This window comes from Lycorma delicatula, chromosome 9 (assembly GCF_047948215.1).
Source record: "Lycorma delicatula isolate Av1 chromosome 9, ASM4794821v1, whole genome shotgun sequence".
NCBI classification, from domain to species: domain Eukaryota; kingdom Metazoa; phylum Arthropoda; class Insecta; order Hemiptera; family Fulgoridae; genus Lycorma; species Lycorma delicatula.
In genome coordinates this window covers 24,644,432-24,658,930 of record NC_134463.1, presented here as the reverse complement: position 1 = coordinate 24,658,930, position 14,499 = coordinate 24,644,432, and the positions used below count along the sequence as shown (strand labels likewise).

General features: G+C 30.2%; 1 protein-coding gene across 3 annotated transcripts in view; it reads left to right on the top strand.

The window, feature by feature from the left end:
* Nucleotides 1-3,231: 3,231 nt before the first annotated feature.
* Nucleotides 3,232-14,499, top strand: part of STUB1 (STIP1 homology and U-box containing protein 1) — a 60,348-nt gene continuing 49,080 nt past the window's right edge. For all 3 annotated transcript variants that reach the window (XM_075375089.1, XM_075375087.1, XM_075375086.1), the window contains exon 1: nucleotides 3,232-3,500. In XM_075375089.1, coding sequence (XP_075231204.1) covers nucleotides 3,381-3,500 — 120 coding nt within the window. In that variant the 5' untranslated portion in view covers nucleotides 3,232-3,380. The remainder of the gene's footprint in view (nucleotides 3,501-14,499) is intronic.

The following is a 14,499-nucleotide window of genomic DNA, read 5'->3' as shown; positions in this document are numbered from 1 at the left end:
TAGAAAACTGTTCGTAGATTGACTCATTGCTACATTAATGAACATTTTTATCACTTATCAACATTATTTGATTTAAGAAACTGCAAGCGGTACACCCTTGTACATACCCTGTGAATTGTGACTACTGTGGTTTGTTTTTTTATTTTGACTTTACGATCTTGGACGTGATTTCACTGACGTATTTTAACGACATAGATGAGGTGAATTATACATGAAAGTGTTACCTTTTAGAAAGAAAGTATTGACCAATTAGTTATAACAACTAAAATAAAATCGACATTTAAAATAATATTTATGACACCGATGTTTCCATTACATTATGCAGTAATGCAGTAAGAAGAAATTCTGTTTACAAGAAATTCACCTACCATTCATAAACAGTTATTAAGCAAGAAGCCTGCTTAGTAATGGAATCCAAATTTTTTACTCATTTTTTTTTTGCTCATAATCATTATATAGTTATCTAATCTGAGATGAGCCCTCATGCTACGTTGTACATTCTCTTATGTTTCCAGCTAAACTTTTGAGTTCTTGACAGCCTACATTTTTTCAAATTATTTATGATCCCTAATTTTTTTCATCCTCTCTTCATTGCACCTTTTACTGATCTTTCTAATATGCTTTAATCATTCCTTTTCTTATATACCAATTATTTTTCCTCTTCTGAATTCTGACTAATCTTTTCTCATTTTCTCTTCTCATTACTTCTTTATTTTTAATTCAGTTCTTTAAACTATTCAAACTTTTTTGTACCCACAGTTCAAAGGCCTCCACCTTTTCTATACTCTTAACATTCATACAGAAGTACATCCAAATATAACACTTAACAAAATATTTCCTTAATCTTTGCTTGAGAAATTCAGCCATTCAAGCTTTATGTGTAGGCTTTTATGATACAAATGATTTTGCAAGTAGTGTGCTATGTTTTTATCCATCACAATCTGTGATAATATCAGTTTTAAAATCTAAATCTTTGCAACAAGTCAAACAAAATTTTATTTTTGGGTTTGCATTTAGGAGATGATTAATAAATATTGTTTTTATGTAACTAAGAACTTGGAAACAACAAATTTGATATACATAAACACAAAAAATGTACGATTAAAATTTAAACCATTTAATTTTCTAAAACTATTACTATTATAATTAAACTAGCATAAATGTTAAAGATTAAAAACAAAATAGAATTATAAGGTTGATAGACCTAATCAAAATAGCAAAGAGAAATTTTCCAATTATTCTTATTTGAAACTAAAAACTTTTGAAATAATAAATTGACAAATTAATAAATAAATCTGTCTTTTCAAAAGTTTTATTTTTAAGTAAGTTTCATTACCAATCATTGTTGACAAAAGCAAATCAATAATTATTTTTCTTATTAAAGTCAATCAGATTTTTATAGTAACACCCATTCTTTATAGGTTTTTATTCTTCTGTATGATTATGCATCACTCACACTAGATAGTCAACTCATTTATCAGGATTATTTTACTCTCATTTTCAGTCAAAATGAATACTCTCTACATAACCTTTCTTTCTTTTTCCTGTTTAGCCTCCGGTAACTACCGTTTAGATAATTCTTCAGAGGATATGTATGAGTGTAAATGAAGTGTAGTCTTGTACATTCTCAGTTCGACCATTCCTGAGATGTGTGGTTAATTGAAACCCAACCACCAAAGAACACTGGTATCCACGATCTAGTATTCAAATCCGTGTAAAAATAACTGGCTTTACTAGGACTTGAACGCTGTAACTCTCGACTTCCAAATCAGCTGATTTGGGAGGGCGCGTTTACCACTAGACCAACCCGGTGGGTTCTCTACATAACCTTGGGTTTTATTAAGTGAACCACATAAGATAAAATTATTTAATTGATTGGTCTTATATATTTTTTATTAGCTATTCTCTAATTGTATATTTTTACCTTAAGGTCTCTAGATCTAAGGATACAAGAGTTACCTGAAAGTGTATATTTAGTTCCCTGAGTGAGATAATCTTACTTAAGTACAGAATATACAATCATTTAAGATTCCAGGCACTCAAACTAACGTAAGCTTTCAGGAATCTGATAGCAGAACACAACCCTTGCTGTGGAACAGTGCATGACTTTGTGACATTAGGTACCCTGTTACAGTCAGATCTAGATGATGAACAACTAGTAGAGTTTATGAAAGATAGGTGTTGATTCGCACCCACTGGGTTGGTCTAGTGGTGAACGCATCTTCCCAAATCAGCTGATTTGGAAGTCGAGAGTTCTAGCGTTCAAGTCCTAGTAAAGCCAGCTATTTTTACACGGACTTGAATACTAGATCGTGGATACCGGTATTCTTTGGTAGTTGGGTTTCAATTAACTACACATCTCAGGTATGGTAGAACTGAGAATGTACAAGACTACACTTCATTCACACTCATACATATCATCCTCTGAAGTATTATTTAAACGGTAGTTACCGGAGGCTAAACAGGAAAAAGAAAGAAGGTGTTGATCCGCATGTTGAGCTTCTGTTGGGAAGTGTGTGGTGAGTCAACTGAAATATTAGTTTTTATTTCCGTGGCAAACAGAAACCTTTGGTGGAGATCCATTCTGCCAATTAGTAGTTTTAATTACGCCATTTGTTTACCTCCTATTATGTGTATCTCCAAAAGAACTTAAGAAAGTTTGTAATTAAAGATCTGCCATGATTAAATGGCTTAGTAACTATTTAATTAAATCACTATTTGATAAATACTTCTTCAGTCGTTTAAAAGTGTAAAAATGATATATTTTATTATACAGTAACTTTCAGCACGATAAAATAATTCGCAGGGTGCTACCTTGCGGTGGTTCCGGAGGCTAAACAGAAAAAAGAATGCAGAGTACTACCTGAGCGACATCTTTGTCTGTGGCAATATAATTAAGTAGCAACATCTTTGTTTATTTACTAATTCTTTTTAATATTAAATAGTTGTGCTTAAGTACAGTAAGTGTTTGAATAAACAAAATTAAAAAAAAAAATGTTTGATAAAAAAAAATTGATCCCGGAACATATTTACTTTTTAAAAGGGATTCAAAATCTATTAACATTCATTGGGTAATAATGACTTGTAGATAAATCAATTCACTATTTATATTGTAATTTTATGCATTTTTAGTCCATTAAAGTACGTTTTAAGACTGCTTAAATGCAATATAAAAAGTAAAAAGCAGTTTCAGGTCTTTCCGCTGCAACTTAGTTATCGCTAGTAGTCAAACTGGTCGTAAGGAATGCAACAAAATGTCTTCATCGGTTGTAGTGGACTGTGATCGTGTATTGCGTTTGTAAATATTTAATTTTTAAGTTTTAAAATAATAGTCTTAAAGTGTTGTGTCTAGGAATAAAAGATTCTAAAGTCTGTTCGACATGAGTAAGTACATGTATTCTACTGCAAATTTATCAGATAAAGAGTTAAAAGACCAGGGAAACAGACTGTTTAGTTTGAGAAAATATGAAGATGCTATTAAATGCTACTCGAAAGCAATTGTGAGTATTATTTGTTTTAGGTTGAGGAAATATATTTTCCCCTAATTGTGTTGAGTTTAGTACTTTATCATTACGTTTAAGATTCACGTCAATCCTTCAGTCGTTTGTTGAGATGACGTACACTGTCCATCAAATTTTATTTGTTTTGTACCGTTTTTTAAATTGTTTATAGTGTTCTATTAAAATCAAAAGAATATTTTAGTATTTCCTTACAGTTATTATCATTCGTTAAGTTTTCTTTCTTGTGATAGGAAATCATTCTTAAGGTATTGTTTGCGTCTTACAGGATTGGTAACTGTTTTGTGTTAAGATTGTAAGAAATGGCAGACCAACGTTGGTCAAATTAATGTTTGTCGTTTTATTGTAGTTATTTTTTATTGCCCATGAATAGATGTTGTTGAAAAACAAATTGGAGATTTTGAATTCGTCTTGCCGTATTTTATGTTTTAAAAAGTTACTGGTTTACTAATACAAAGTGCATAGTGAGCTTTTGTTTTTATACATTTCTGACGATAGTTTGTACATTTTCCTTGAAATTGTATGATTATCAATTGTTGACTATTAAAGGTAGACATAAACAGCTGAAAATAAGTTAGTATTTGTTGGTTATTTTTTTAATTCAGCCATCCATTAGAATGCTTTTGTTATTATTTTCTTTTTCTCTCCCTCCATGAATCATGATACCTTGCTGATTGTGAGGGGCCTTGAGTGCTCAGTGATACAGACTAGCTGGACCGAAGGTGCAACCATATCGGAGAGGTATCTGTTGAGAGCCAGACTAAGGAATGATTCCTGATAGAGGGCAGTAGTTGTTAAAAGTGTATGGTCAGGAGGACTTAAACGGCCATATCAACACACAATATTCTGAGTACTTAACAGCTCAAAGCAATGGAAAACTACAGCTACTTTTTTCCAAGAAAATGTAACTTTCTGCATTTTTATGTAACAAAAATGGAGGCACCTTCCTTGGGAAAATATTTTGGAGGTAAACTAGTTCGCCGTTCGGATCCCTGGGTGGCGACTACTAAGGAAGGGGTCACCAGAAAATTAAAAAATAACATTCTACAAGTCGGAGCGCAGAAAGTTTTAGAAATATTAAAAAGGTTAGTAGGTTAGAAAATTTTCCAGCCTCCATGGGACGAGTCATCTTGGCCTTTCATCCGGAGGTCCTAGGTTCGAATCCTGGTCAGGCATGATATTTTCACACACTACAAATCATTCATCTCATCCTCTGAAGCAATACCTAACAGTGGTCCCCACAGGTAAAAAAAAAAAGTTAAAAAATTTAAAGAGGTAAATGGATAGATTAAATGTAGGTGTAGTAGGAATTAGCGAGGTTCAGTGGGAAGAAGAAAACTTTTAGTCAGCTGATTTTAGAATAATGAATTCAGCTTCAAATAAAGGGCAGGCAGGAATAGGTTTCATAATGAACAAGAAGGTAGGAAAGAGATTAGGGTTTTTCAAAATGCATACTGATAGAATCATTGTAATAAGGATAAAATCAAAACCTAAGCTGACAATGATTGTTAATGCCTATATGCTTACAAGTGCCCATGGTGAAATAGAGTATGTGTGTGTACATGAAGAAATTGATGAAGCAATTAAATACATAAAACGGGGTGAAAATTTAATAATAGTTGGAGATTGGAATGCAAGTATTGGAAAAGGCAAGGAAGGAAATATTGTGGGTGAATATGGGCTGGGCAAAAGGAATGAAAGAGAGGATTGAATTACAGAGTTTTGCACAAAGTATAATTTAGTAATTGCCAACATCCAGCCTAAAAATCATAATAGAAGAATATACACATGAAAAAAGCCAGGTGATACTGCAAGGTATCAGATAGATTATATCATGGTTAAGCAAAGATTTAGAAATCAACTCGACTGCAAAGCTTACCTTGGAGCATACATTGATAGCGACCATAATTTAGTGGTAATGAAATGTAGATTAGGGTTTAAAAACTTGAAGAAAAGGTGTCAGATGAATCTGCAGAATTTAGAGAAGCTTCAGGAAGAGCAGGTAAAGAAGATTTTTGAGGAAGACATCACAAGAGGTCCGAGTAAAAAGATAAGGTAGAAAATGTAGAAAAAGAATGGGAGAATGTTAAAAAGGAAATTTGTAAATCAGAAGAAGCGAACTTGGTGAAACAAAGAGAACTGGTAGAAAACCTTGGATATCAGAGGATATATTGCAACTGATGGATAAACATAGAAAATATAAGAATGCTAGTGATAAAGAGAGTAAAAGGAACTATTGACAATTAAGAAATACTATAAACAGGAAGTGCAAACTAGTGAGACAAGAGTAGATTAAAGAAAAGTGTTCAGAAGTGGAAAGAGAAATGATAATTGGTAAATTAGACAGAGCATACAGGAAAGTCAAGGAAAATTTTGTGGTACATAAATTAAAATCTAATAATGTGTAAAATAAAGATGGTATACCGATTTATAATACAAAAGTAAAGGTCGATAGGTGGGTAGAATATATTGAAGAGTTATACAGAGGAAATGAATTAGAAACTGATGTTGTAGAGGAAGAAAAGGAATTCGAAGAGGATGAAAGGTGAGAAACAATACTGCGATCTGAATGTAAGAGAGCATTAAAAAATTTGAATGGCAGAAAGGCTCCTGGAATAGACGGAATACCTGCTGAATTACTGCACAATGCTGCTTAGAAAGCGATAGATATAGATTATACAAACTGGTGTATAATATTTATGAAAAAGGGAAAGTTCCATCAGACTTCTAAAAGAGTGTTATAGTCATTATACTAAAGAAAGCAGGAGCAGATAAATGTGAAGAATACAGAATAATTAGCGTAACTAGTCATGCATAAAAAATCTTAACTGGAATTCTCTATAGAAGAATTGAAAGGAGAGTGGAAGAAATGTTAGGAGAAGACCAATTTGATTTCAGGAAAAATATAGGAACAAGGGAACCAATTTTAGCACTCAGATTAATAGTAGAAGGAAGATTAAAGAAAAACAAACAAACATACTCTGCATTTGTATACCTAAAAAAGGCATTCGATAACATAGACTCGAATAAAATGTTCAGCGCTTTTAAAAAATTTAGGCTTTAATTTGAGAGTTCAGAGGTAGAAGAACAATTGCTAATATTTACAGGAACCAAACATCAACAGTAATAATTGAAGAACATAAGAAAGAAGCCGTAATAAAAAACAGTCTGACAAAGATATTCCCTATCCTCGTTACTTTTTAATCTTTACATAAAACTAGCAGTTAATGATGTTAAAGACTAATTTAGATCTGAAGTAACAGTACAAGGTGAAAAGATAAAGTTGCTACAATTTGCTGATGATACAGTAATTCTAGCTGAGAGAAGATTTAGAAGAAACAATTAACAGCTTGGATGAAGTCCTACGCACGAACTACCACATGAAAATAAACAAGAACAAAACAAAAGTAATGAAATGTAGTAGAAATAATGTAGATGGAGCACTGAATATAAAAATAGGAAAAGATTATGGAGGAAGAAGAATTTTGTTATTTGGGAAGTAGAATTGCTAAAGATGCATGGAATGGGAGCGACATAAAATGCTGAATAGCACGGGCAAAACGAGCCTTCAGTCAGAAATATAATCTTTTTACATTAAAAATTAATTTAAATGTTAGGAAAACATTTTTAAAAGTATGTTTGTAGTGTAGCTTTATATGGAAGTGAAACTTGGACGATCGGAGTACCCGAGAAGAAAAGATTAAAAACTTTTGAAATGTGGTGCTTAAGGAGAGTGTTAAAAATCAGATGAGTGGATAAAATGACAAATGAAGAGATATTGCGGCATATTGATGAAGAAAGAAGCATTTGGAAAAGTATAGTTGAACGATGAGACAGACTTATAGGCCACATATTAAGGCATCCTGGAAGTCACTTTGATATTGGAGGTACAGGTAGAAGGAAAAAATTGTGCAGGTAGGCAGCATTTGGAATTTGTAAAACAAATTGTTAGGGATGTAGGATTTAGGAGGTATACTGAACTGAAATTACTGGCATTAGATAGGGAATCTTGGAGAGTTGCATCAAACCAGTCAAATGACTGAAGACAAAAAAAATTTTTTTTTTTTTCATTTAGACTGAAGAAAATAAATATTTAGTAACGTAATGTGTACTGTCCAGATTTCTTATTTCTTGTCGCTTCCTTTAGTTATTTGCAGAGATGATGTATTTTGTTCTCCAAATTTTATTATTTATTTTGGATTTCTTTTATATCTTAATGTGCTTTATGTATAATGCAGTTACACGGGATAGATTAATCTAAAAAACATCTAGTTTGTTCTGTTAAGTTCTTAAAATATAAAATAAGCCAACCAAGTTTGAGGTAGTTAACCTAACTTATAGATCAGGAGATAAATGTGGAAAAAACTCTTGCTTTCTTATTATTTAGGAATATTCTTTCCAAAGATATTCGCATGAGACAGTTCCTTTTCTATTGGTGTTCTAATGTAAAATTACTGCCAGCAGTAGAGTTTTGTTAGGACAGTTAAATTATGAACATTCTTTTGTAGTACAAAAGAACTTAAGTATTCTGGTTTTTTTTTTATGATGATTTAAATGCTAAACATGTTTGGCATTTGAAGGAAGTAGTAAAATGTATGTATATGTATATATATATATATATATATATATATATATATATATATGTGTTTCTTTTTGTACTTGCAAGGTCATCAGAATTGTAAATGTTAGGTGTTATCAATACTGTAGGCCTCTTTTCAAATATGGATTGATAGAATACCTTTTTTCTTTTTTTAATTTGTTAAACCCTTTTGTTAAACCTTCATATTAATGATTGCTTTTTACATGTAAAAAAAAAAATCATGTTTTATGTTTGTAAATAATTTCTTTTATGAAATTCATTTATTAACAATGTCTTACAGCTCTTCTTGCAGCAAGAAGAGAATCTTTTAGATTTGTCTTTTCCGTATTCAAATTTTATCCCTGCATTTGCATATAATAAACTAAGTTGTTTTTACCCTTTTACATTTAAAGTAGTTGTCATTTTCTTTTTAAGAACTTCTCATCATAACCTTTTATAATAATTAATTTCTGTAAAATTACCAGTTAAGATTATAAACATAAGTACTTAAAAATAAGAAACTTTTTTTTCTATTTGAAATTGTAGTCATTTCTAACCATGCACAATTCTGTTATAAATAACATACAAAGTTAATTAATACCGATGTTTAAATTTTTGTTCTCAAAATATTTACTTCATCCTTAATTTTAAATGGTTAAGAAACAAGTGATCAGACAGTGAATTTGATGTTTATTGTATTTGTTTATTTTTTTATGTTAGTAAATATATTGCAATTGTAAAATTCATATTGTTGAAGTGTACTGAGTTTGTAGCTTTTTATAGTGTGAGTTTTACATTGGTTAAGTGTATTTTTCCTTTCTTTGGTGGTTGGGTTTCAATTAACCACACATCTCAGAAATGATTGACCTGAGACTTTACAAGACTACACTTCACTTAACACTCACTCATACATATCATCCTCATTCATCGTTTGAAGTAATACCTGATGGTGATTCCTGAAGGCTAAACAGGGGAAAAAGGTGTACTTTTCCTGGTGAGTTTTTTAAATTTCAAAGTCTATTGAATTAATTTTATGTCATTTTAAAATTATTAAATGGAAAGCATTGCATAAAAAACAATTTTTCAGACAAATTTATCATTACAATCAGTACAGTCCTGTTATTTTTCTATGTTTTCGGTGTAGTTGATGGTTTCTGTTGCTTGATAATGATGCTTGATTTTCACATTCAATGTCTGTTTTTTCAAAAACATTTGTAATTATTACCTTAATTTTGTTGTTGAAAGGTTTTGAGATTACAACATAATAAAATAAGAATAGGAATTCAAGTACAGCAAATTGAATACTCAACACTTATATAAAAAATCCCTCTCGACACCCCGGAAGATGGAGGTAGATTTCACCAGTGCTAAGTATGGGATAAAAAAAGATTTAAGTTAAGAAAAACTTCAAACTTACTCAATATGACAATGGTTGCATGTGAAAAAATTTTCACGTGTTTAGCACACAACAAGCTCCATCTTATAATTCCAGCAACATTTTGGTCATCCCTTGCCATAAGGGTTGGTCATATCAAAAATTGTTTCAGACAAAAGTTTTAGGTAATGTTTAGAAGACTAACGACCACTTTAAACCAATTTGATACTGTGCCTATTAAGGGAGGTATGATTGTCTTTTGTCTTCAAAACCCAATTTTTTCAACTCCGTGGGCCAATGGTTGGTTATATAAAAAAATTTACTTAGATAACTTTTAGGTCCTTATTCAAAGAATAGTAGGAACTTTAAACGAATTCGATACTTTACTTCAAAAATTGTTTCAAACAAAAGTTTTAGGTAATGTTTAGATGACTAACAACTGCTTGAAGTCGATACAATACTGTGCCTATTAAGGGAGGTGGTATGATTTATATATATATATATATATATATATGTATGTAAACTTTTGAGCTGACATTGGTTTTCGGGGTCGGGGGGATGTGGAATGTGAAGATATGTCAAAATTTTCTGGAAGTCTAATCATGGTAGCCATTACAATAGAGGTAGCTTTCTTATGAAAGCTACCTAACAATCATGGGACCACTGCAGACAACAACCTTTTGTTATTTCATATTTTTTCTTTCTAATTTCTGTTAAATTTTTAATTAATTAATCTGTTCACTATAGATTACAACTCTTAATTTATACAGAAACCATGTTCATGTTTAATAAATAAAATAAAAATTTGAAATTATAAAGATGCAGTTGTACCACTACAGGCTTTCTGAAAAATTATATGTGTGCTATCGTGGGGAGCAGAATATATCTGAATGTGGTTTGGGGGATATTTCAGGGAAATTTTTACTAGTCATGTGAACATTATAAGTTATTTCTAGAACAGATTCATAGAATTCCACAAAAGCAGTATTTTAAAAATGCTATCAAACAAAAACTTGGTGATTGAAAAATTTGGATTGTATTTTTGAACCGAGTGTAAAAGTTACATTAGGAACACAATAAAACTTTGATTTACCAAAAACTGTTATTAGTGTTATTAACATTTCTTGTGGAATTGCTTTATATTGTTAGTCAGTAGCCGAGTTTTGATAAATGAAAAACAAAAATAAAATTGTAAAATATATTCTAAATTTCACTTCCAAGAGCCATACAGCTAATCACGATTTAACCAGTTTCACAAATTATTACTTGAAAAGTGATCTTAATTATTATTAAAACAGATTTAATGGGTCTATTTTCAGTACTTTTTACAACCTTTTACTTGAAAACTCTACAAATTTGTAGCAGAAAATTTTCATAATTATCTAAAATTGTGTGTGCCCACACGTGTATGCGTATGAACAATATCTTAAAATATAAATAAAAATTTTTATTTTCTCTAAACAAAAACCAATTTAATCCAAAGAACACATTCATCTAATTGCTAGATGGGATGAAATTGCCAATTTGATTCTTATGTGCTACTTAATAATAAAATAATTTTTGTATAGAAGTAATTTTATGAATAAGAGGTCATTTTGTTACTTCTTTTTTCTAATTTTGACTATATTTTTATAAAAATATATTCAATTAAAAATATTTTGAATAAAATATTTTAGTTTTATAAAATATTTAATTTAAAAATGTATTCAATTTTAATTTATTTTTATCATTAGACCTTTTAATCTAACATCCTGAAACATAAATAATCAAATATTAAAAAAAATTGTATAATATATATTATTTATATATTTTATATAAATATTCGAGATATATAAACTGAAACGGCCTTTGATAATCTTAACAGTGGTGTGGTAAGAGTTCATACTGAAACACAAGCCACAACACAAGCAATAATATTATATTATATTCAAAAGACAAACCATGGCATATAAAACTCTAAACACTAAATGATGCACATTGCTCATGGAATGTATAAACTTAACCAATTCATGTTTTGCATTGATAAGATTAGATGCAGCTATAAACAATCTTACAATGATCACTTGAAAGCCCTCCTTAGCAATGTAGTAAGTATTTGCAAACCTATCTCATCAATTCAGATCTGTTTAAATCAGACTTGTCTACATTTTATATATAAATATTTGTTTTTGTAACTTAAAGAAACCATAAACCATTCATTGAAGCACCTCCATTCATCAGGGATGGCTGCAAGAACAAGAAAACACATCATAACATACCCATACCAAAACTATTATTAAATGTAGCAGATAATATTGGGATTACTGGAACAGAAATTTCCTTAACCAGAGCAGAACAAATATTATATTTTTAAAGTACATTTTTGTGTGAGAATTTTTATGATGTAAACTCTAGTCGATTCTTTGTTGGCAGGTAATCTAGGACCTCTTTAAAATCCTTTACTAGATTATTTTGAGTTGTGTCCTTAGTAATAGCTATGACAACAACCTTATGATAAAAAAAATGTCAGAATGACAGCATTAGAACATAGTGTTTATATAAAATTGATATTTAAAAAATGTGATCAAATTCAGGATGGCTTACCATTTTCAGTAATTTTAGTATGTGAACAATGTGATGTACATTTAGTATGTGATTTCTTAAGGCCGTACATTTGTATTCAAATATTTGATTATTCATATAATGTTTTTCATCCACTGATTCTACTTGGTGTATGCCAAACTGTAATTTTGTTGTTTTAAGTTACATTTTTAATATTGTATTTATTGTGGTTTTATTTCGCCTTTAGCATATGACATATAGGGGTTTTACATCTATTCTGTGTTTTTATATTACTTTTGTTTAGTTTTTAAGTTAATTTTTTATATTTAATTGTTTGCTATATTAATATTGTGTTTGGGTGCTGATAATACTTCATATTGCACTTAGGAAAAAAACACTGTTAAGAACACTGTGTCACCGTAGAGCTCCTCATGCAGGAATAACCCTCAAGAGGAGGTAATTGTTTGCCATTTGGGAATAGGACATGCTAAACTTACTCATAGACCCGTCGTGAATCAGACTGATGCACTCGTTTGTGTTCGCGCAACTGCCAACTAATGATACACCACATCTTTGTGTTTGTGGACTGTGTCTGTTACGCAGCATTGTGTTGGAAATTTAAAGTACATGCTAATATCCTAAATATTCTAGGAAACAATTCGGTAATGTTATTGCACATATTGCTTCGTAAGGCCTTGCGTCTTTATTCGAATATTTAATAATTAATGTAATATGTTTTTTAGTGTTTTAGTTTTTTTACTATTTTTCCTATGTTATTGTGCGTGTTTATTTTTAATTTTATTTATATTACTGTTATTTAGTTTATATCTCCATTATAATCAGCATTGGTGACATTGAACTAGTTTTAATTATTTTAAAGGCATTGTTTCCGAGTGCTAATAAAAAATTATTATGCAAAAAAAATAGTATCAGCATTAAATAATGAGCTGCTTTACCCATTCGTACTAAGTATTTCTAGATATTGTTTATCATTACTATCCTTTCATTAATATTTATGTTAATATCCCCTTTTAAAATGGTATCGCATGTTGGAATTCTAAAAAGGTCTAAAAGCCTTTCAAAATTAAAGTCTTATTTTGCTTATTTCAGCTGTAAACATCGAGAACATAAAAATAAAACTAAACCACTGACATTCAAAAGAAAAACATTTGCATCTAGTAATATAGTCTACTCACACAGGTGAGTAGACTATACAACAAATACAAGTAGACATCCACAACAAATACAAACACAATAACCTCAGCAGCTTTAAAGAATCAATGTACACACAAAAAATGTATATCCATCTATTCTGTATAAAATAGTCTCATCATCAGTTGATGTAAGCCCTATCTCAGATGAAATGATATCTGGTTTACTGTTACAGCAGGTTATCAACAACAAAAAAGTATCAGAATTCTTATTTTAACTGTTTAATATTTTGGTGAATGATCATTAGGTTTTTCTGAGTCATTAAGAAGCTATTGTTTACATCATTAACACACTCGCAATAATGTATTATAACTATCCTCCATTATCATAGCAGAATTTAAAAATGCACATCCTTGGTTGGTAAAAATGACTCAGTATAGTACGTAACACCTCAAACACCTTTTTTTCACACACATCCATAGATACATCACATGTATACCTACTATCAGTGAAGTATAGGCAAAAAACTCTCACTCACATATCACCCATGCATTCACAAAACTATAAAGAAAGATCATCAATCTACCTATCCAGCGAAAGACATTACATTTATGAAGCCGCTAAATAAATTATAGGTTAACAATTCACCAATTACTGGTGGCATGCATATAATACGAAGTAAAAATGTGTAACTTAAAATATTGTAGAAAACATTTTTCCAATTTCAGATTTATATGCAAGTTATGTAATACAGTTGTTGTGTGTTTTTCATAATACATTAGCAGAGTTGAAATTAAAAAACAATTTATATATATATATATATATATATATATATATAGTCAAACCTCTCTAATTCGAATCTCAAGGGACCAGTATTTTTTTTTAGATTTAAGGAGCGTTCTGTTTAAAGAGTTTAAATAATGAAACTCAAAAATTGTACAGAAAAATTTAATTTAATAAAGTTTTATGTTAATGTATAATAATGTACTGCGGTACTAAATTACGTTAGAAAAGATAAAATATGTATAGATAAAATATGTAAAGATAAAATGTAAAAAAATGAAATACAGTGCAATACCTTTAATTATTTCTTGAAAAAAGTATGTAATTCTTTTTTTTTTTTCCTTTGGCAGTTTTGAAAATCAAGGGAATTTGCAATCTTCTCTAATGCACTAAAATTCACCCCATCTTCTACTTCATTTGAATTTTCAAAGATTATTTATTGCCTATTTTGCATCTTTAGCTGCAATTGTAATTTCTACTTGTTCAGTTTCATCTTCTTCATCAGTTTCCTTATCAGTGGTTGAATGTGACACGATATAATCAGTTGGAAT